The sequence below is a fragment of the Saimiri boliviensis genome, chromosome 6 (genome assembly GCF_048565385.1).
Source record: "Saimiri boliviensis isolate mSaiBol1 chromosome 6, mSaiBol1.pri, whole genome shotgun sequence".
Taxonomy (NCBI): Eukaryota; Metazoa; Chordata; class Mammalia; order Primates; family Cebidae; genus Saimiri; species Saimiri boliviensis.
The window spans coordinates 76676755-76701927 of NC_133454.1; the positions used below are offsets into that span (position 1 = coordinate 76676755).

The 25173-nt window shown below is 37.5% G+C and overlaps 1 protein-coding gene across 1 annotated transcript in view; it reads left to right on the plus strand.

Moving 5' to 3' along the window:
- The first annotated feature begins 5429 nt into the window (after window positions 1-5429).
- ZNF215 (zinc finger protein 215) overlaps window positions 5430-25173 on the plus strand; it is a 28413-nt gene continuing 8669 nt past the window's right edge. Inside the window, exons 1-5 of the mRNA XM_003919793.4 lie at window positions 5430-5503; window positions 13595-14071; window positions 22877-22959; window positions 24369-24501; window positions 24827-24922. Coding sequence (XP_003919842.1) covers window positions 13672-14071; window positions 22877-22959; window positions 24369-24501; window positions 24827-24922 — 712 coding nt within the window. The 5' untranslated portion in view covers window positions 5430-5503; window positions 13595-13671. The remainder of the gene's footprint in view (window positions 5504-13594; window positions 14072-22876; window positions 22960-24368; window positions 24502-24826; window positions 24923-25173) is intronic.

The following is a 25173-nucleotide window of genomic DNA, read 5'->3' on the forward strand; positions in this document are numbered from 1 at the left end:
AGTAGTGACTGAGATATAATGTATTTTAATACACATTTTTTGCTATCTTTTAAAAATTTACTGGAACTGTACCACAATAGGAAAATTTTAATCTGGGGTATGATAATCACTGAAAACCTTCATTCAAAAGATAAGTGCTAGTTGAGGTGATATAGAGAAGGATAGGAAATTATTAGTTGAATTTGATAACTTTGGCTGTTAGTTATGATCTAAGATGAGATCTATTTCAGCCACTAGAGGAAAAATAAAAAAAGAAACAGACAATGTGGACACTAATTTGGAGATGTTTTACCATGAGGGAGAAGGAGGATATAAGGTATAGTTAGGAAAGTGGGATTCTGGGGGGCTTATTTTATTTTGGATGTCTAGGTTACTCCCCAGCCCATTCCTTGAAGATTCTACCCTCTGGTTCACTGCCACTCTCCCCAAGATACTGCTCTTGTTATAGTGCTTGATTATTTTAATTTTCACATAGAATAGTTTGCATTCTGAGATTCCTTAATCCTCACTTATCCAATGATTTTAGCCATTCATTCCCATGGTCATATCTTAAATATTGGCATTAATGATAACTGCCATCCTCTCTGACCAAATTTCAAACAAACTCCTGAGTAAAATAAAACGATTGCTGTTTTAACGCACTAAATTTTGAAATGGTTTGTATGCAGCAATGGATTACTGACATATTGAAAATTATGTTCCTACTCATCCCACCAAAATAGATGCCAATGGGGCTTCTTCACAAAGCTGTCTGCATGAAATCACTACTTCCCATGCTAGAGAGGAAGGGGGAAAATAAAGACCCAGAAAATGTTAATGAAAAGATATTACAGCAATGATAAGTCATGTTGATACTATGTACCTGTGATATGATGTAATAAAAATGGTATTTTATTGTGACTGTCATCTCCAGTCTAATAATAAGAAAACCATCAGAAAACTCCAAATAAAGGGAGATCATATAAAACACTTGACCAGTACCCCTCAACACTGTCAAGGTTATCAAACACAAGGAAAGTATAGGAAACTGTCACAGTCAAGAAGAGCCTAAAGAGACATGACAACTAAATGTAATGTAATGTTCCACTTGGGATCCTGCATCAGAGAAAAGAAAAAAGATAAAAACAAAACAAATAAACCAACTAAAGAAATCTGGTCATCATCAGCCTAGACAACATGCCAAAAATCCATCTCTACAAAAAATACAAAAAAATTAGCCAGGCCTGGTGGCATGTACCTGTAATCCCAGCTACTTGGCGGGGCTGAGATGGGAGGATCACGTGAGCTCAGGCTGGTCCAGGCTGCAGTGAGGTGTGATCACACCATGGCACTCCAGCCCTGTAGCCTGGATACAGAGTGAGACCCAGTCAAAAAAAGAAGAAAGAAAAGAGAAAGAAAGAAGGAAGGAAGAAAGGAGGGAAGGAGAGAGAGAGAAGTAAAAGAAGTGAAAGAAGAGAAAGAAGGGAAAGAAAGAGAAAGAAAGAATGAGAAAGAAAGAGAAAGGGAGGAGGGGAAAGGAGGAAGGAATGAAGAAAAGGGAAGAAGGAAATCAAAATAAAGTGTTATGAACTTAATAATAAGGTATTGATGTTATTTTTTAATTTTCTTAATTGTAACTAATACACCATAATAATGTAAGATGGTAATAACAGGGAAAACTAGTTGTGGAATAAAAAGTATATTACTGCCTAAATTTTTCTAAAACTTTGAATCCAAAACTGATCTATAAAATAAAGTCTATTTAAAAATAAATAAAAGAAACTATATGGTATGTCCTGGTTTTTTGTGTTACTAGCTGTTCAAAGTTTATACTGAGTGCATCTAATTAATTGAGTCCAAGTTACATGCTGTGCCCTAGTTGCAACAGAGACAAGAAAAGTGAATTTTCACTTTATTCGACCTCTATGGAGGGGTTTCTAACTTCCTCCCAAACTCACATAAAAGTATAAAAATAGTAAAGACATTCAGTTGGTTGGAAGCCAAAAATGGACAAATACCTAACACATGACCTATGAAATGAAATCACCATCACTAATAACTACCTATAATTCTAGATTGAATACTGCAACTCACAATTTATACAAAACAATATTCTGAGGATGTATAGAATATAAAACTTTGAAGAAATATAAACTCTTTGCATAAAAAATATTTCTGTTGGGTGTTAAGGCAGTCCTCTTCTTGTTGTATTTTCTAATATATTTCCAATGCTAGTAAAATATTTGCCACATATTACATTCTCAATAAAAATGTGTTGAATGAATAAATAAGTGGTCTAAGGAAAACTGTTGGTTTAAGTTAGGTCCAGTCTTCACTGTATCTTTTCCTAAATTCAGGTTGAGTATTAATTATTCAAAATCCTTGGGAGCAGATATGTTTCAGATTTTGGATTTTTTTCTGATTTTGAAATATTTGCATATACTTTTTTTTTTTTTTTTTTTTTTGAGACAGAGTCTTGCTCTTTCACCCAGGCTGGAGTGCAGTTGTGCAATCTTGGCTCACTTCAACCTCTGTCTTCAGGGTTCAAGCGATTCTCCTGCCTCAGCCTCTGGTGTAGGTGGAATTACAGGCATGCACCACCAGGGCTGGCTAATTTTTTGTATTTTTAGTAGAGATGGGGTTTCACCATGTGGCCAGGCTGATCTCGAACCCCTAACCTCAGGTTATCTGCTTGCCTCGGCCTCCCAAAGTGCTGGGATTACAGGAATGACCCCCTGCGGCTGGCCAGTATTTGAATATACATAATGAGACACCTTGACATGGAACCCAAATCTAAACAAAAGTCATCATATTTTATAAGCAGCTCATACACATAGCCTGAAGGGAATATTATACAGTATTTTTAATAATTTTGTGCAGAAAGCAAAGTTTGTAAACACTGAACAATCAGAAAGCAAAGATGTCACCATCTCAGCCACCCATGTGGACAATCTGTGGTTTTTGATATCACCATCATTTCTGACTCTGGATTTATATGTTATCTATAAGCAATCACTTACTTACAATTATTCACACATCAATACTAGAGAGTAAAATATGACATACCACTAACACAGTGAAAAAAATAATGTATTCAGGATAACTAAGCAGCATGGCACCATCACCAGAATACCTAGGAACGATGAATAAACTGTGTGTTGTGCACCTGTGTGGTGACTGCAACCCATTGCACGAGGTCATCTTTGGAATTTTCCATTTGTACCATCATGTCAGTGCTCCAAAAACTTTGATTTTGGATTTTCATATTAGGGATGCTCAACCTGTAAATACAGACAGATGTTAATCCAGAAGAGCTGGATTTCATGATGATAGAAGAAATAGGGTTTATAGCAAACCTTTCTATGCATCCTAAGGAGCTAGTCCCACATGGCTTCAGAATCCCTCACCTCTACAAGAGTCATATTGTTACAGTTTGAATGTGTCCCCTACAAAATTCTAGTAATAAAATTTAATGGCAAATGCGATAGTATTATGAGGTGGGCCCTTTAAAGGGTGACTAGGTCATAAGGGTTTCTCTCCTTCTAAATGGGAATAAGGCTTTATTAAAAAGGTTTAATGCAGTTGTGGGCTTTCTTGTCGTTCCACATTGCCTCTGTCATGGGAGGGGACAGCATTCCTCCCCTCCAGAGAATGCAGCAATAAAGCACCATGTTGGAATCAGGTAACAGGTTTCGCCAGATAACTGAACATGCTGGTGCCTTGATTTTGGAGTTCCAAAATAAAAAATAGAAATTTCTGTTCTTTATAAATTACCCAGTCTCTGTTATTTTGTTGTAGTAGCACAGACTAAGATAGGAATGTTGAGACAAACCTTATAAAGTTGTATCATTTAAAAAATAACTGGATTGTTAGTAAGGTGACTATCACCTGAAAATTACCCTTGTTCAATCAGTGTGGCCAAAAATACTGGTCAGAAACCTTATACCTATGAGAGGTATTGGAGGAAAACTAGTCATTCTCCCTCCTACTTTGTGCCTCTTTCATTTCCTTACCTCTTAATTGGCTGTATACCATGCTTGAGCCTGTTTACTGGCAACACTTGGAAGTTAAAATGTTTATTTCACCTAATTAGTTAAATATGACTTTTATAAAGATCAAGGCCCTCAGAAATGATTCATGGCACATACACCATATACCCAATTTTAGAAAATGTTATTCCACAATTCCGTCATAACTTGTTAATGGCTAAGTCTTGAAGGATTGAGTGGGCAGCAGTGGGGTAAGTATAAAATGACAGAGCCTGAAGCCCCACCCTGCCATCTCAGTTTCAATAAATTTGTGGATGATAATAATCTCTATGTTAAGTGAAGTGATAATAATTATGTGAGATGACATCTATAATGTGTTTATGATTTAAGAAGTACAAGGTAAGTTAGCAAAAATTTCTAGTTGCCAGCTTGCTTTACCCTAGTCGACTCCTGGCCTAGATAGAAAGCTCTCTCTGGTTTAATTTCTTTCACTTTGCTCCTTCCTACAGCACTGTCTACCTGCCTCTATGCAAGCACTAATCATATCATCACGTACTTAATGCCACTGAGCATTCTCTCCCCTGTGACACACACATCTCTTCCCTCTGTGTCTCCACACCCACCAGATTTCCTACCTCTCAGGCTGATCCTTCTCTCTCTCTTTTGCATGCCCACCTTCCTGACTCAGCCGATGCTGTTCGTGTTCCCCAGGCCAGTCCCAGCGCATTTCCTTCTATTCTGTTTTCTCTCTTCCTCTCTGTCCCTCCCTCTGCAATCCTCTTCCAATGGAGGGCATCCATCAGTATCTGCCCGGATGGGCACAAACGTTCCCTGTCTAGGCCCAGATATCTCTAAACTCCCAGAAGCCTACATCCAATGCCTAATTGACAATGCTTCTCGGATGCCACAAAGTACCTCATTCTTAACAAGCCAAAACTGAACAAATGAGCTGCAAGACCTCTTACTTCCATACAAACGGAATGAATGAATCTGCGAAACAATAAACCAATAAAGACCATGTAGGACAACAGACAATTTCTTGCCGAAATTGACATTGTTTTTTAATTCCAGACAAAAAGGGTGTGGGGAACAGAAAGCCGATTCGGACTAGCTTTTCCGTAGGGGGTGAGTAAGCGCCGGAAGTATGACGCCCATTCCTTTTAGCCACCGGAAGCACAGCGTGAGTCCATTCACCGGGCCAGAGCGGCAAGCGTGCGGCGTGGGCGGGGCCTGCAGAAAGGGGCGGAGCCTGAAAGGGTCTGGCCTACCTTACCGACTGGTGTCGCGGGGGCTCCTGGGGGTTCCTTCCACAGCTGGTGCGCGTGCGCAACAGTGCGCCGGGGGCGTGCCGTGGCAATTTATGAAACTCGAAGAGGGCTCTGAGTGGAGGGTTCGGGGAAGTCAGGTGTTCCTAGTTGCGGGTGATTACCAAGGCCAGCTCCCTTCACTGGCCAAGACAGCGATTCCGCGGCTCCTCGCAGAACTGGCGCTTGGGCGTGACGGAACGGGCCCCTGGAGAGGAGCAGTGCTCACAGGTATCACCCTCGTCAGCGGGCGGCGGGGCCGCGGGGGCGTGGAGTCGGGAATCACGCTGGAGCGCGTCTTGCGGAACGTGCAGCTCCCCTCAGCTGGCTTGCAGTTACCCTGTGCGCACGCTGCCCTCCAAGGTCTGTGCGGGAGAACCCGGACGAGAGCGCGAGCTGACGGGAGGGATGGAAACGAGGGCTGCGGAAGGAGGACCAGCGCGAGAGCAGCGACAGAGGGCTAGTGTTGGGCGGCGGGACGGCTGGAGTCGGGATCCAGCTCCGCTAAAATAAGGATTTAACCACACTCCTGGCGCCTCTTCCATTCTGTAACAGGGGCAGTGTCCAGACTCGCAACGTGGTTAGTACGTTATGATCAGCTGGTTTCGGAATGGCTGGTATTGATGCCTTATGGAAAAACCAAGTGTGACTGGGTCGATCAACTGGGAAAGTAATTGGAGTTTTAATTAATTCCATATTGCCTTGTTTTCCCATTCATTCCTGGCCACCTCCCTAAAACATTGTAAAACCTCCAAGTGTCGTACTTATGTCAGTCACTTATTTGCAAACTGTTTTCTGTTCCTCTTTATCTGAGCTAATCTCTACAGGTGGTTCTTATCGCAAGCAGCCGTCCTACCTACCACTTGTTTGATTAGAAATAACCCTCTTCACAGACAGGTACTACCCCTTTTCCATAATGAGCCGCTATTCAAATTCCTGGCGGCCATAAAACGATAGAACCTGTGCCACCTGGTGATATTAGTCTAACCCTCCACTACAACGTTCGGGTCCCTCCAACACAGTAACACTGGCTCTGTGTCTTAATCCTGAATCCCACCGTTATATCAGAGGCCTCTATTCAGTACTTCAGAGTTCAAATGTTGTATTTCTTGGCTTTGTATATTCTAGTGTTCATCACTTACAGACCATTTAAGCTACTTGGAGTCATGTCACACCTTGGATCTCTATCATCAGAACTGTTCCACCTCGGAAATCTTTTTTTTTCTTTTAATTTTACTTTAGGTGTATACTATATCCAGCATTTAGTATCCGCCTACAATTGAACTATATCTCCCTATGTTATCCCTCCCCTACCCCCGTCCCTCCCCTATCCCCCCAACTGCCCCCAGTGTGTGATGCTCCTCTTCCTGAGTCCACGTGTTCTCATTGTTCAACACCCACCCATGAGTGAGAACATGCAGTTTGGTTTTCTGTTCTTGTGTCAGTTGGCTGAGAATGATGGCTTCCAGATTCATCCAGGTCCCTACAAAGGACACGAACTCACAATTTTTTATGGCTGCGTAGTATTCCATGGTGTATATGTACCACATTTTCTTTGTCCAGTCTATCATTGATGGGCATTTGGGTTGGTTCCAAGTCTTTGCTATTGTACACAGGGCTGCAATGAACATACGTGTGCATGTGTCTTTATAGTAGAACGATTTATAGTTCTTTGGGTAATGGGATTGCTGAGTCAAATGAAATTTCATTTCTAGATCCTTGAGAAATTGCCACACTGTCTTCCACAACGGTTGAACTAATTTAGACTCCCACCAACTGTGTAGGAGTGTTCGTATTTCTCCACATCCTCTCCAGCGTCTGTTGTCTCCAGATTTTTTTAAGGATGGTCATTCTAACTGGCATGAGATGGTATCTCAATGTGGTTTTGATTTGCATTTCTCTAATGACCAGTGATGATGAACATTTTTTCATATGTTTGTTGACCTCATATATGTCTTCTTTTGAAAAGTGTCTGCATATCCTTTGCCCACTTTTGAATGGATTTTTTTTTTCTTGTGTATCTGTTTTAGTTCTTTGTAGATTCTGGATATTAGCCCTTTGTCAGATGGTTAGATTGCAAAAAATTTTTCCCATTCTGTTGGTTGCCATTTCACTCTAATGATGGTTTCTTTTGCTGTACAGAAGCTCTGAATTTTAATTAGATCCCATTTGTCTATCTTGGCTTTTGTTGCCAATGCTTTTGGTGTTTTAGTGATGAAGTCCTTGCCTATGCCTATGTCCTGGATGGTTTTGCCTACATGTTCTTCTAGTGTTTTTATGGTGTTAGGTTATATGTTTAAATCTTTAATCCATCTGGAGTTAATTTTAGTGTAAGGTGTCAGGAAGGGGCCCAGTTTCTGCTTTCTGCACATTCCTAGCCAGTTTTCCCAACACCATTTATTAAACAGGGAATCCTTTCCCCATGACTTGCTTTTGTCAGGTTTGTCAAAGATCAGATGGTTGTAGATATGTGGTGTTGCTTCTGGGGCCTCTGTTCTGTTCCATTGGTCTATATCTCTGTTTTGGTACCAGTACCATGCTGTTTTTATTACTGTAGCCTTGTGATATAGTTTGAAGTCCAGCAGTGTGATGCCTCCAGCTTTGTTCTTTTTGCTTAGGCTTGTCTTGGCTATGTGGGCTCTTTTGTAATTCCATATGAAGTTTAGTATTTCTTTCCAGTTCTGTGAAGAAAGTCATTGGTAGCTTGATGGCGATAGCATTGAATCTATAAATTAATTGGGGCAGTATGGTCATTTTCACAATATTAATTCTTCCTAACCATGAGCATGGCATGTTTTTCCATCTGTTTGTGTGCTCTCTTATTTCATTGAGCACTGGCTTGTAGTTCTCCTTGAAGAGGTCCTTTACCTCCTTTGTTAGCTGTATTCCTAGGTATTTTATTCTCTTTGTAGCAATTGTGAATGGGAGTTCACTCTTGATTTGGCTCTCTGTTTGTCTGTTACTGGTGTATAGGAATGCTTGTGATTTCTGCACATTGATTTTGTATCCTGAGACTTTGCTGATGTTGCTTATCAGTTTGAGAAGATTTTAGGCTGAGACGATGGGGTCTTCTAGATATACAATCATGTTGTCTGCAAATACAGACAGTTTGACTTCCTCCTTTCTTATTTGAATACCCTTTATTTCTTTTTCTTGCCTGGTTGCTCTGGCTAGAACTTCCAATACTATATTGAATAGGAGTGGTGAGAGAGGGCATCCTTGTCTAGTGCCTGATTTCAAAGCGAATTCTTCTAGCTTTTGCCTGTTCAGTTTGAAATTGGCTGTAGGTTTGTCATAAATGGCTTTTATCATTTTATGATACGTTCCTTCGATACCTAGTTTATTGCCACCTCGGAAATCTTAAATGCAGCATCCCATCCTGAATGTCTCTCCCTGTCCTAGCTCTATAACTATTTACAGTGAGTAATTCATTAATTTGTGTTTGTCACCTGTAAACTTCCCAGTATATTTGTTGCTTTTTGTATTTCCTGAGTTGGATATTTAATGCATCTCATTCTTGTTTAATTATGTGTAAGGCTTTTCCATTGCCTAGCAGGAGCTTCAGCTGCGCCTTTTAGATTTTGATGTACAATATTTGTACTCTTTTTGGTTTTTAGACACTTTGCAATTGTACTTTTGATTCTCTGTTTTTTTAGAAGCAAACATTTGAATTTTAAAGTAGGTGAAATTGTTTTTCCTATGTGGTGTTAATTTCCGGTTTTGCATTCTAGTAATAAATGTGGTTTCCTATACTCTTGTTTACTATTAAGGATTTTCTGTTTGGTAATCTAATAAATAGCTTCTGTAACCATTCCCACAGGTGCTTGAACAGAAACTACATATAGTTTTATCTATGTTAGACTAAGTATATTCATTATACTATTACTTTTTTGACTTTATCTGTCAAAGTCTTAGTTACCTAATGTCCCATTTCTATTGTATCATTGTTGACTTCATTTCTTGTTTTCTGAGAATTTTGCTAAAAATATTTCAAGTACGTTATACATTTAAGGGCAGTTGTATTTCATTATGAGTTATTATCATCTGGTTTCCTCTGTCTAATGTGTTTGTGCTTTAAATTCATTATAATTTTAATTCACTACACTTTTGCTTATTTTTTAAGGTTTGCCTAGTATTAAAATAAAACCGTTTTACTTTTAGTTTTGGAGTTCTTTTGGGTTGGATGTCTTTTGAGTTTTTATATAGTTTGAGTTTAAATTTTTACCCAGTACATTTTTTGTTGCAATAAATATCTTTGTTATTTTTACTTTTTAACATAAAGCCTTTTTTGTTTTGTCTTTGACATATGGCCTGTGACCTTGTATTTTTTCTCTCACCATTTATGTTAATTTCAAAGTATCTGGGCCTGTAGTTCATTTTTTTTGTTGGACTCACTTCAGGACTATTCCATCAGTAATATTTAAGAGACCTCTCTTGGCTGGTGGCTCACACCTGTAATCCCAGCACTTTGGGAGGCTGAGGTGGGTGGATCATCTGAAGTTAGGAGTTCGAGACCAGCCTGATCAACATGGTGGAACTCCATCTCTACTAAATGTAAAAAATGAGCTGGGCATGGTGGTGTATGCCTGTAATCCTAGCTGCTTAGGAGGCTGAGGCAGGAGAATCACTTGAACCGGGGAGGTAGGAGGTTGCAGTGAGCTGAGATTGCACCATTGTACTCCAGCCTGGGCAACAAGAGCAAAAACTCTGTCTAAAAAACTAAAAAAAAAAAAAAAAAAAAAAGGAGAGAGAGATTTTTGTTCAATAATTGTTCTTTTCCCATAGGATTGTATTTGTTTTCTTTAATTGGGCTTGTGTGTAGAGGTGGTTCCGATTTGTTTTCTGTGTCAGGTGGGACCACGAGTCCTCTAAGTGGGCCTTTCATCTGCAGAAAACTTCACTGAGCCAGCTGCTCCCTCTTTGTTGCTTGTTTTGTTTTGTGTCTTCACAGAGTAAGGGTGAGTGATATGTTTTTAGAGCCTTTAAGGATCTGTCTGAAAATTGTTAGTGTCCTGAAAAAATACAGTTGCATAAACCAAAGGTGGAGCTAATGAGGCCAGATCAGGAGTGTCATGGATGTCAACAGTTGTGGCAGGTTTTCAGTAGGTTGTCTTAACTGTGGGCCTTGGCAGATGTAAATGTGGAGAAAGACAGACTTTTGTTACCGATTTGAGATGTCAGGGAGTACTCCAGAGGGATTCATTACAGGCAGCACTTGTTTCAGGGCAACTGGAAGCAATTTTCTATTCAGTGAGACCCAGGAATAGCCCATGAAAGGCAACATTGCCCTTTTTCTCTCTCAGCCATGACAACCTAGATGGGATCTTTGAAGCCAGAAGGTGCCTGCCTCTGTGGCTTTTCACTTGCTGTGGGAAATCCTTTGGGGAGTTTGCATTCACAGAGGAAAAAAAGTTTCTAAATAAATTGAGTAAAGTTACAGGAAAATAGAGAAGATAGTACAACAGAGTGTCCATATACCCCTCCACTCATTTTTCCTATAAGTAACGTTTTATATTAGTATAGTACGTTTGTTGCAATTAATAATACTACATTAACTAAAGTCCATGTTTTATTCAAGTTTAATTTTTACCTAATGTCTTTTTTACTGATCTGGAATCCATCCAGTATACCTCATTACATTCTGTCTTCATGCCTCCTTAGGCTTCTCTTAGCTGTGTCAGTTTCTCAGACATTCCTTGTTTCTGATCATGCTGACAGTTTTGAGGGAGTATTGGTTAAGTATAGAGAACCATCTGTTGGATTCTGATGTTTCTGTCATTGTTAGACTGGGGTTATGGGTTTAGACCTGGGAGATCACAGAGGTAAAATGCCATTTTTATCACCTTGTCTTAAGGCTGCATACTGCCAACATGACTTACTGCTGTTGATGTTAATCTTGATCACCTGGCTGAGACAGCGTTTGTCAGGTTTTTCTACTGTAAATTTACCTTCCCCCTTCCCCGACCATACTATACTCTTAGGCAGGAAATTCCTATGCAGAGCCCATACTCAAGGGGTGGGGAGTTATGCTCTATCTCATGGATGACTGAGAATTTGCATAAACTATTTGGAATTTTTCTGCATAGGAGATTTGTTTATTCTCCCCCATTTATTTACTTAATAAGTTACCATTTATATTAGTATGGCTTATGAGTTTTAATTGTTTGAATTATAATCTAATATTTATTCTGTTGCTTATATTGTTCCAGATTTGGCCATAGGGAACTCTTTCATTTGGCTCCCGTGTACCTTTGATGTACCCCAATAAATGTTTTAGTTTTATTTATGTTTATTTTTTGAGCATTTCTTTATGTCACTATAAGATACTCAGTGCTTATCTTGTATGCCTCAGTCCTAGAATCAGCCATTTCTCTAAGAAATTCTGGTTCTTATTGGAGAACGATATTAGAAACTAAGATCTGGAAGCTAATTGTTCTTTTGCTGCTGGGCTATTCTTGCTTCTAGACCTACTCAGCCAACAGAGCAAGGAAATATGTATTTATACTAATCTATGTATATATACATATCTGTAAATATTTCTGTATGTAACCATCTTCATCTAAATTGAACCAAATACAAGTTTATACTTATATCTCCAATGCTAATCCATTATCACTTGGATCATTTTAGCCTCCTTCCCTTGGTTATTTGTAAATTTCCAGTCAAACATTGAGAAACCTTGCTTCTGCCATTAATTTGCCACTAAACTGTCTTTTCAAAGTTCTCTGTATATCTTCCCCAACTCTGTTGACTAATACTTATTCGAATGTTGAATGATCTATTCAGGTAGGCATTGCCATGGACAAAGTCACACAAACTTTTGGCCAATAAGATCTACAAACATTATAATACACTTATGTGCATATGATCTATTGAGTGCTTACTGTGTGTCAAGAAATGAGATGAGAATTTAATCCCTGTAATTTGATCAGATATTGTTATATCCATTTTACAGTTGAGAACACAAACTTGGGTTAATATAACTTGGTCAGCTTAATACATATAGTAACTAGTACAGCTGGGATATAAACTGACTACAAAGTATGTACTCTCATTCACTATATATTTCCCATAACAGAGTTTCTAAACCTTGGAATTATTGATACTTTGGGCTGGGTAATTCTTTGCTATAGGGGGCTATCCTGTATAGGATATTTAGCAACATCCCTGGCTTTTACCTCCTAGATGCCAGGTACAGTCTCTAGCTATAACTATCAAAACTGTCTCTAGACATTGTCAAATTTCCCATGGTGGCAAAATCTCCCAATCAAGAACAACTCACTTTAGATGATTATAATCAAAATGATAACTAAGTAGTAAATTGCATTGAGACTTGGAGAACTGTAAATCTAATAGAAAGCTGTATCTGGACTTCCCTAAATGTAGTGACTCCTATAATTTGGCAGGCTCTTTGGGGCAACCCTAAAAGTTGTCCTCAGTTGTTATGAGAGATATTGGCCCCTGGGGGAATTCTTTTGAGTCAGAGTGTTTCCTACATCACATTTATGGATCTCATCTCCCTGCACTTGAGCTAAACTCTGCAAAGACTCACACTGAAGAAAAGTGCATATTATTCTTTCGCTACCAAGTTGTTTTTTTTGCCTTCTGAGTAAATTGGTGCTGAATATGACCTGTGGTAGTCTTGTGAGTCTAGATGTTCAGTTGTGCCTAAGACTCCCTGGTGGGCATTGCATACTTGTACACAGTGAGTCCTAACAAATAAAAACTTTTAATTGTGGTCAGAGACTGTACTTTTTGATTTATTCCTAATAATAAAACAGTTTATGGATATTGTTCTAGTATATTTTAAATTATTGCCTCTTACCTTTCTTGTGCTATTGCCAGTTTTACTCATCTTACAGAATTTTATTGGCATTTTAATGAGAACTTGGGGAAAGGTTTTTCAGTCCTATCTAGTCAGAAGCCTTAATATCCTGCCTGAAGATTTGTGTTGCTTAATTTTAAAGTAAAAATTATTTGCTACCTGATACAGAATAAATCTAATTGCAATTCAATTATGAAGTCTTTTTAAATCCAAGGACTCTTTCCTTTATCATTTGTTTTGAGATGTCTATTTATCTTAGTGTGTTTCTCTGTCCTTTGGGAAACTGGTTAGGAGAAAGGGAAAGCATATTTTCTAGTTCTAAGAAAGAAAAACAAAAATAGCAGGAGAATCCATGATATGTATTTTTTCTGAGGCAATTTTAAGAATATTATTTATGTTTTAATGCTATACTAATAGATGTTTGTTACCTGTGGGTTAATTTCTTTTCTTTTTCTTTTTTTCTTTTCTTTTTTTTTTTTTTTTTTTTTTTTTTGCAGCTTCTTGTCTCAAGCCTGACAATTACTACAATCCAGCAAGGCAGATTTGAACTACTGTGGGAGTTCTATTTAGGAAGATGCAGCCTCTGAGCAAGTTGATGGCTATCTCAAAACCTCAAAACCTGTCTCTACATGAACAAAGAGACTTTCTGAGAGCAGATCTGTCTTGGCAGCAAGAAACCATCCCTGTCATGGAGACACAGGACTCAGAGGCATCTCGTCAAAAGTTCAGACATTTCCAGTATTTGAAGGTGTCTGGACCCCATGAAGCCCTGAGCCAACTCTGGGAGCTCTGTGTTCAATGGCTGAGACCAGAGATTCATACAAAGAAGCAGATCATTGAACTGTTGGTGCTGGAACAATTCCTGGCAGTCCTGCCTGAAGAAGTCAGGACTTGGGTGAATTTACAACATCCAAGCAACAGTAAAGATGTGATGACCCTCATAGAAAATGTGATTGAAATGCTTAAAGATGAAGGTAAGAATATAAAAAAATTAGAAATAAAATACTTGACCTTTCCATGTGAAGAGAAGTTATCTTTTTCTGAAATTAGAGGATATCAAGTGCCAGTTATTGAAGGAGTTTTTATTACTCTATTAGGAAGCCTTAACTTTATTCTGTAGGTAATAGAAATAGAGAATTAGATTTCACAGACTGGGTAAGGGAATGAGACAACTGGATTTGCCAGTTGAAAATATTATGTTGACATCAATTTAGAGCAGGAGTTGGCAAAATATGGCAAATAGGCCAAATATTTTTTAAAATAAACCATTATTGGAACACAGCTACGTCCATTTACATTTTGTTTATGGTTGCTTTTGTGCTATGACCAGAGTTGAGTACTTGTAGCAGAGACTGTATTGTCTGCAAAGTCTAAAATATTTGTTATCTGACCCTTCACAGAAAAAGTTTACTAACATCTCATGTAAAGGAGAGAGTCTGAGGATTCTGAAAATAGGAACACCAGTTAGGAGACTATTGTGTGATAGATTAGGTGTTACAGAATGAGCTTTGGGAAAATAGGAATTTGAACCGAGAGGAACTATAAATGTATAAATAGGATATGTTTTGACATAAATTCACATATACTGGCCTGCATGAGTAGAATTGGGGAAAGGGGGAAGGATGTAATACTTTAATTATATGGTAAGTTTTATTTGAGGCCCTTGTGAGATTTTCACAATGAATAAACCAATGTATAGTTAACAACATGGCTTTAGTGTTCAGAAAGAGAAGATTTGGAAGCTTATAGGTATGAACAGAGAAGTAAAAGAAATATAAATCCTTAGGGAGATCAATATTTAAGAGCTAGTCTAGATACAACTGTCATTTACAGGAAATACAGCGGATAGTGGAACATGTTAAACTATACCATGGTAATACCATTTGTAAAATCCAAACTGGGAAACTATAAGACATCCCAGTTTTTAAGGGAATTGGGAGGAGTATGGCAAAGTGATATAGAGATATATATCTTTTAAGTTTTTTAAATCATGAGAACGTGTGGACCTTATAAGACATGAGGCTGTGACTGGATATTTGATGAGAAATTATTGACTGGGGACAGTGATTATGTTGATATTGTGGTTATAGTTAGTCTTTTAAAAATATTTTTTTTAATGAGCAAAAGAAAAGCCAGGTAAGCTGCCTAGAAAGGAATAATTTAGGAAGTCAGAAAACCAGAAAAGATTGGTATCTGAGTTAAAAAAGGAGAAATTTTCAAGAAGTGAAGGTTCAACAATGGTATAACAAAAAGATCCTATTAAGATGAATATTAAAAGTAATTCATTGAAATTGTTGATTAGGAGGAATTTTAAGCTTTAGTTTGAGCAGTTTTAGAGGATCTGAGGGGTGCTTATTTGTAGTGAGTTGTATTACTTTTCTATTGCTACTATATTAAATTGCCACAAACTTGGTGACTTAAAACAACATGAATGTAGTATTCTACAAGTCTGTAGATCAGAGATCCAACATGGGTCTCCCTCAGCTAAAATCAAGGTAATGGTGGAACCATTTTCTCTCTGGGGCTTATGTTCCCCCTCCCCTGTCTTCAAAGCTAGCAACCATAGGCCAAGTCCTTTTCAAACTGCCACATCTCTGACATTTTATTCTGTTCTCTGATGCTTTATTCTGTTGTCACAGTGCTTGCTCACTCATGGTGCTTCTTACTGTTTCACTACACTGGGAAAATCCCTTTACTTTCCATGATTCATGTGATTATGTTGTGATTACGCAGATAATTCAAGATGATCTCCCTCATCTTAAGGTCCTTGACTTTAATCACATCTGCAGAGTCCCTCTTGCCATGTATCCAAGGACTAAGACATGGATATCTTTGGGGGCTGCTATTCTGCCCACCATGTGGATTAAAAAAAAAAAATGGGCATGAGGTGGGAATGTGATCATGATGATAGACTATTCTTAAGAAATCTAGTAGAAAAGGAAGGTGAGAGGTTGCAGGGTAATATAAAACTGAAGAAAGGCTTTTGATGGTTTCTTTGGTTTGTCTGGTGGCTCTCTGAAAAACCTGCTCATAGGTCTTACCCTTATTTTACCTAGCTCAAGTCAGTCAAGACTGAGGTGGCTACCTGTGGTGTATTTGTCAAAAACATGGAAATATATTAGCTACTGCTATCTTAGATAATAAGTAACAGTTGAGATGTAGAACTAACCAAAAAGATTAGGAGGAAAGGCTGGAGAATGATATGCTTTGAAGGCATAAGCGCTTTTGAAAGCTCCCGCATATGTATGAAAATCTGGAAGCTTGGTAGCATGTTCAGAAAGACCTAAGAAAGCCCTAATCCTCATCTCTAGCTGACCTTCAGGTGTTACACAGGAAGTGAAGACTATAGAGTTAAAACTGAGTGTCGAGTGTGCCCTAACACACACAATGTATCTGCAGAGACCAAGTGATGACTTTTGTTTTTGATTTTGTTTTTATGTTTCAAGGCATTTAAGAAAACCTCTGTGGAGTCACAAGCTGACCACTAAGCTGAGGGAACAGAGATTCATGCAGGTACACACAACATAGGATTTACAAAATTAGTTCAAAAGTTAATAAATGAGCAATAACTACAACAGTCAGAGTCTCAAAATACATGAAGCAAATACAGAAGTGAAAGAGAAATAGATCAAGAATAATAATTGGAGATTTCACTTTTATTAACGGATAGAAATACTAGAAAAAAAGATTAAAAAGGAAAGAGAAGACATGAGAAACACTATAAACTGGCTTGAACTAACAAATATACAAAGTGTTCTACCCAAAAAACAACAATAGGTATGTTTTCAAGTATACGTGGAATAGTCTCCAGGATAGACCAAATGTTAGATTAAAAAACAAGTTTCAGTACATTTAAGTAGATTGATATTCTATAAAGTATCTTTTCCAACAACAGCAGAATTAGAAATCAGTAACAGGAGGAAATCAGAATAATTCACAGATAAGGGGAAATTAAAAGTCACATAATCAATGGGCCAAAAAGGAAAGCATGAGGGAAATGAAAAGATATTTTGAGAAATGGAAACAAAAATACAAACAACATATCAAAACTTATGACATACAGTATGTCATAAGGCATGGCTTAAATTATGGGTATAAATGCCTGCATTAAAAAAGATCTCAAATAACCCTCCACCTGAGGGAACTAGAAAAAGAAAAACTAAAAGCAAGATGAAGACAGTAAATAAATATTAGAGCAAAGATAAATGGTGTGGAGAACACAAAATAATAGAACCAACAAAACTAAAGTTGTTACTTTAAAAAGATCAGCAAAACTGACAAAAGGTTTAGCTACACTAATCAGGGAAAAAAGGACTCAAATTACTAAAATCAGGAAAAGTGGGGACATTACTACTGAACTTGCATAAAATGAAAGTGCTCATAAAATACTATGAGCAATTAAATGCCAACAAATTAGATGCACTTAGATGAAATTCACAAATTCCAGAAACACAAAGGACCAAAACTGACTGAGAAGAAATACAAAATCTGAACTCAACTCACCAATAACAAAAGACTGAATTAGTTATTTGTAAACTTGCAACAAAGAAAACTCAAAAATCATATGACTTCACTGGTGAATTCTACTAAACTTTTGAAGAATTAACACCAGTATTCTCAAACTCTTTCAAAAAATAGGAGGAACACTTCCTAACTTATCCTGTGAGGCAAGTATTTATCTGAAGCCAAAGCCAGACAAAGGCATCACAAGAAAAGAAAATGGCAAATCAAATCCAACAGCATTTTGAGAGGATTATATAAAATGACTTAGCGGAATTTATCCCAGGAATATATGGTTCAACCAAAGAAAATGTATCAGTGTCATATTAATACATCATATTAATACAGTGAAAAGGGAAGATTACAAGATTATCTCAATTGATACAGAAAAAGCATCTGACAAAATCCACTGCCCTTTTGTGACCAAAAAAGAAAAAAAAAAAAAAAAGACTAGAAATGAGCTCACTCAATCTGACAAAGGGCAATTAGGAAAAACCCACAGTTAACATTGTACTTGATGAATTTGATGAAAAAGTGAAAGCTTTGTCCTTAGAATCAGGAACAAGACAAGAATGTCCATTCTTGCCACTTATATTCAATGCCATACTAAAGGTTCTAGCTAGCGCTATTAGGCAAGAAATTAAAAAGGTATCACGATTGGAAAAGAAGTAGTAAAACTATCACTACTGGCAGATGATATACTCTAATATAACCAAAATTCTAAAGAACCCATTAAAAAAACTATTAGACCTAACAAATTCAAAGTTGCAGGATACAAGATCAACAAAAATAGGTGATGTCTTTATAGCAATGAACAAACTTAAAAAGAAACCAAGAAAATAATTTCACTTATAAAATGTGAAACAAAATCAGAGGTATTGGACTTGTCTGCTGAAAACTGCAAACAGTTGTTGAAATTAAAGACGGAAGTAAATCCTGTGTTCATCATGTATTAGAAAGCTTAATGTCATAAAGATGATAATACTCTGTAAAAGCAATCTACAGATTCAAATGCAATCCCTATCAAAATCCCAGCTGCTTTTTTTTTTTTTTTTTTGGCAAAAATGGACAAGCCAATCCTGAAATTCATATGGAAATTGGAAAGGAACCAAGATACTCAAACTGTTTTCATAAAGAATATAGTTTTAGACTGTATACTTCTCAATTTTAAAACTTACTAAAAAACTGAAATAATGAAAGCTATATGGTACTGGAATAGAATTGCGAGTCCAGAAGTAAACTCATACATCATGTCCAATTAATTTTTGACAACGGTGCCAAGACATTAAATGAGAAAATAATAGTTTTTCAAAAAATGTTGCTGGGACCACTTGATTTCCATATTCAAAAGACTGGAGTAGGGGCCTTACCTCATATTATGTACAAAAAATTAACTCAAAAAAAAATGGGTCAATTGTGTAACTATAAGAACTAAAAATTATAAAATTCTGAGAAGAAAATACAGGAATAACTCATCACCTTAAATTTGGTAAGCAATGCTTAGCTATGACACCAAAAATACAAACAAAAGAAAAAGTAGATAAATTAGACTATCAAAATTAAACACTTGTGCATCAAAAGACATCAAGGCAGTGAAAAACCTACAGAATGAGAAAAAATATCTTGAAAATCATATCTGATAAGGGTCTAATATCAGGAAAATATAAATAATTTACAATTTGATAACATGATAAGCAACACAGTTTTTTAAATGGACAAAGAACTTGAATGGATATTTCTCCAAAGAACATATACAAATGCCCCAAAAGTATAGGAATAAATGTTCAGCATCATTAGTCATTAGAGAATTACAACTCAAAACCATAATGACACCCACTAGGATGGCTATAATAAATTACAAAAAAAGGAAAAAGAATGAGGTTAGCTAGGATGTGGAGGAGTTGTTTGGAATTGTATATTGTCGTTGGGAAAATAAAATGGTTCAGCCACTGTGAAAAACAATTTGTTGGTTCCTCAAAAAATTAAACATAGAATTACCATATACCCCAGATAATTGAAGACCCATATTCACATTAAAAAGTAGAAACAAGGGCCAGGTGTGGTGGCTTACGCCTGTAATCCCAGCACTTTGGGAGGCCGAGTAGGGCAGATCACAAGGTCAGGAGATTGAGACCATCCTGGCTAACACGGTGAAACTCGGTTTCTACTAAAAATACAAAAAATTAACCAGATGTGGTGGCACGTGCCTGTAGTCCCAGCTACTCGGAAGGCTAAGGCAAGAACCGCTTGAACCCAGGAGGCAGAGGTTACAGTGAGCTGAGATCATGCCACTGCACCCCAGCCTGGATGATAGAGTGAGACTCCATCTCAAAACACACACACACACACACACACACACACACACAGATGGACCTCCAAAACATGCTAAGTGAGAGAAGTCAGACACAAAAGGTCACATACTATATGATTCAATTTATGTGGAATGTCCAGAATAGGCAAATTCATAAAGACAGTGTGAGGAAAGAGAGTATATGGGAGTGACTCCTAAATGAATATGGGGCTCTTTCTTGGTAATGAAAATGTTCTGGAATTAGATAGTGGTGATCATTGCACAACATTATGAATGTATTAAAAGCCACTGAATTGTATGCTTTAAAATAGCTAATATGGTGAATTTTACCTTTTTTAAACTTAAAATCTAAGCTTCATAGAAAATGAAGTGACTTCACGAGAGGCATGATAGAATGGGAGAAAATTAAAGAATGTCATGTAGTGTAGTGGGACTCCGATAAAAGTTGGAGAATACACAAAAAGCAAGGATGTGAAAATTGAAAGGATAGGAAGATACATTTAGCAATTGATTCACCCAAGTTTATTCTCATGGTAGGATAGTTTTAAGTAATAAAGACCAGGATATGAACAAGGAAGTAGATTGGTTATTGATGGTTATTAGAAATAAGAAAGTCAAAGGTCTATCAGTCTGGGTTGCTGGAATTGTCTGTGCCAGTGTTGAAGTTACCTATTAAAAGACTGTCAGGATTTGGAGTGGAAAGCAACAATGTGAACCAAGTAACCAAAGTTTTTATTAGCTTAGTACAATTACTTTAGTGTTGGTCATTCACAATACACTAGGCTCTCTGAGGGCAGGTATTTGTCTATCTCACATAGGAGATAGTAAATATGTGTTGAAAAAAATGAATGTGCAATAGCTTAATACACTACAACATCAAGAACAGTATAACTAAATGGCATAAACCAGTAAGAAATATTTTTGCATGAGAGAAAATACGAGGAAGTGGAAGGGAGGTACAAGTATATCAGAACAATTTCCAAGATCACAGTGCTTAGAGGATACAAAAAGGTGCTTTCGATGATGCCAAGATCCATTTAGACAAGTGAGAAGGAAGAGACTATAAAGAACTTGAGACTGCATATAGATTTTTCTTTTAATGGAATGAGATCTTCAGAGAACACAATGGTAAGAGTTCAAGAAGGGCAGGTAAAGGATATTCAGAGAGCAATAAATAAGAGGATAGCTGATTGGAGGCATTTGTACCTTTCAAAGATACCTCAAATATTTCCAAGAATGGCAAGAACAAGAAACAGTATTGTATTGACTGTCCTAAAGATTATGGAATTGAGTAGACTGACATTCCACAAAGTGTTACAGACCTGAATAAAGTTAACAGATATCAGGGCCAATCTCACACTTGTAATCCCAACTCTTTGGGATGCTAAGGCAGGCGGATCATTTGAAGCCAGGAGTAAGACCAGCCTGGGCAGCATTGCAACACCCTGTCTCTAAAAAAAGAAAAAAAAATTATCTCAGCATGGTGGCATATGCCTGTAGCCTTTGCTATTCAGGAGGCTGAGGCGGGAGGATTGGTTGAACCCAGGAGTTTGAGATTGTAGTGAGGTATAATTGCACCACCCTGCACACCAGCCTGGACCAAGCGAGACTGTGTCTTTAAAAAAAAAAAAAAAAAAGTTAATGGACCACAATCGTTGCAGCATTCACATGGTATGTTGCTGAGAAATTTGAATTTTTGTTTGCTTTTATTTACACAGAGTTTCACTCTGTCACCAGGGCTGGAGTGTGGTGGTGCGATCACCACTCACTGCAGCCTCCACCTCCTAGGCTCAGATGATCCTCCTGCCTCAGCCTCCCAAGTAGATGAGACCACAGGCACACACTCCCACACCTGGCTTATTCAGTATTATTATTTGTAGAGAAAGGATCTCCTTATATTGCTTAGGCTGGTTTTATATGCTAGGCTTAAGCATTCCTCCCACCATGGCCTCTCAAAGTGTTGGGATTACAGGTGTGAGCTACCACGCCTGCCCTGATGTGTTTTAAGAAGTCCCCATGCAGTTGCTTAAATTATTGTTGAGTCCAGTTATACATTTATAATGGAGAATTAATGCTTGCTATTATAATGCTGCATGGTTCTAAGATTTTTAGGGGGGTTCAAAGGTCACTAAAAGTTTTTAAAAATGCAAGTGGAGACAATATAGATTTGCCAACTCCTTTTAAGTAAAAACATTTTTAAAATCAATAACACATTAGAAGACATTTTAATGTCAAAGAAAGTCCCTTATCTTGAATAAATGTAATGTTATACCGTACTTACTACATTGTTTCTACTCTTTTTATTTCACCCTGAATCAGTGAAAACTTCATCACAGACCAGTATTAGTCCATAGTCTGGCACTGGATTACTGATGTAACTCATGAATCTTCCAGAGTGGCCCTTGGATAAATTTTTCACTGAATGGCTGGATAAGAGAATTGGTTCTCCTTCAGAATTTTATGTCTTAAAAAAAGTGATAGTTTAAGGTCGACAGGTTGTTTAAGTCTATGTATAGTAAGCACAGAGCAATTTACAGGAAAACAATCCTTGAACAGAATTCTCTCTGGTGTGTTTGAGGAAGGTATTGGTTGGATAAAATATTATTAGTTCCAAGTAGAATAGTCTGTGATGGCTAAGCTATAGTTAGGCTTTAGCTATGACAGAATTAGTTATTTTTTTAGATTCTGCTATAACCATAGATGAGGTCTGAAAATATTATTTTGTCCCTCTTTCTGATTCAATAGATCTCAACCCCTGGTAGCATATCAGAATCACATTAAAAATTTTTTTTTTAATACAAGATCTAGGCCTGACCTTTGCAGATTGTGACTGGTGGTAGCGCCTGACATTATTTTTGCAAAGTTCTATGGATAATTTCTGTGAATATCATATTAAAACAACTATAAATATTAGAGGTTGCTCCAGGGCAAAACTTGTCTCCCTAATATTTTCCTTCATCTTCCTCAGATACACCCTGCAAGGACTCTGCACCCCAGAAGGGGAGCATCAAGGATAAAATGAAAGCTGACTCACAAACAGGCAAACCACAGGTAAATTAAGATTCTAGTCTTTACTGAACATACATGCTTGTTTTTAGTATTACCTGCCTTCACTTTTTTGACCTTTGAACTTTTGCCAAACATGATTCCATCCAAGGACATGAGACTTATTTTCCTACAGGACATTGGACCTGTTTTAGTTGGTGATACGCTCTTAGCCAGATATTCTCTCTGTGTATCTGTTTCCTCAAAAATATAGTTCCTATTTTATCTGTAGAAGCTATAGATGTAGAGTCTACTCAGAAAATGTTGAGAATTAAGGCTCAAGAGTAGAATCCAGAGCAATGTCACTTGCTAGGCAAGAGTAGAAGAAACCTCAAAGCATACTAAAAAGACAGGACCAAAGATGTAGGGGAAAACTAGGGAAATGGGATGTCACTGAGGCCAAGGAATGAGAATATTTAAGGGAAAAATGCTTTACAAGGTCAAGATAATACAGCCCAAGTAGTGTCTATTCACTTATAGTGGAGATACTAAAATGCACAGGAATCTAAGCCAGATTGTGGTGTGTTGAGGAAAGAGGAGGTGAGAAAACAGACAACTTACTCATGAAGACTGGCTTGAAGGAGAGGAAAGGAAGATGTTTATATAATTTCGGTGTGATTGAAAGTGCCAATAAAGACAAGGTTGAGGATGCTGGAGAGAGAGTGGGATAATTGATGGTGTGATACAGGAGGGAATTGATTCATTAGCCAATATTTTATTTAGTGCATAGTATGCCAAATACTTTTATGAAGGTTGAAAATAAGTTTGATAAAATGAAATTCAAGCCTTGTGAAAATCACATTCTAGTAGAGGTATACAGGCAAATACAAGCCATATAAGATAATTGTAAATAGTAATAATTATTACACAGAAAATAAACATTGTAGTTGTAACTGATTAGTAGGGAGGCTATTTTGGGCAGTTAGGTAATCTTGCCTATTTGATGAGTGACATTAAACTGTGAGTCCCAAATGATAAGAGTTAGTACGCAGCATTTCTCAAAGAAAATGCTCTACCTCTCCTCCCAGCAGAGCCTACATTTTCATTACAAATTTTCCTCAGAACTATCACAAACTCTTCCTGTTCTGAACTCCTTTTATGTAAATTATTTGTACAGCATAATAATTTTTTGTTCGACAGTTATTTCAGTTGTCTTTCTCTCCCTCAACCATAATATCAGCTACTCTAGAATAAGGACTGCACTTCACTTTTCTTTTGCAGCCCTCACAGAGTATATATAATGTCAATTTGATTGGCCCTTAATACAATTTGATTTTCATCACTTAGAAACTAAAACATTGTCCTATCAATTCCTTGTGTATTCTGGCTTCTACCTTATTCCTTCAAATCCATTCCTCCTCTGGTAGTGTTTTGGGGAGTGACACCTTTGATTAAAAAGGAACTTAATGTTTTAGGAACCAGTGACATTCAAAGATGTGGTTGTGGAATTCAGCAAGGAAGAGTGGGGGCAACTGGACTCTGCTGTAAAGAACCTGTACAGGGATGTGATGCTGGAAAACTTTAGGAACCTGAATTCATTGCATAAAGGTGGTTTCTATATGTTTACCTAATCTGTCCATTTAGTAGTTTCTTCCTACTGCTAAAAGCTGTAAGACTGCTGAAGTGGCTAAGTTCACTTTTGGGTCTGGGTTCAGGCTTGCTAATATCCTTTGGACACAGTAGCAGATTTTCTGACTCTTACCTGGTTGAAGTCCTTTCTGATATTGAGCCAGAGAAACACAAGTCCATGGTGCTCTTCTGGCCTTACCCTTCAGCAGCTTAGATTACTGTGTTGAGATAGAATTATCTTCCCTATAAAAATGTCTAAAGTGTTATATATGTTAGTTGTCCTTTTTATTTTCTCCATGAACAGCACATCTACTTTCCAAACCAGTTGAGAGCCTTGAGTTGAAGAATAAGAAGAAAAGATGGATAACGGAGAAAGAAATATCAAAGAAGACTATTTCTGGTAAGAACCAGGTACATATGAGGCCATAATAAGAAGCCTCTCTTTCTTAAACATACAGATAATGTGCAACCTAATCTTTGAATTGTTAGTTGGGAAGGAGATAGCAAAACATATACTTTGGGGGAAAAAATACATCATTGCCTTTCATTCACAGGTTCTTTCTCCTGTGTGGTAAAATAGTCACATAAGGTTAAGGATAGGACCACAGACACTTAAAGCTGTATGACCTGAGAGAACCTTTGTGCCTGTTT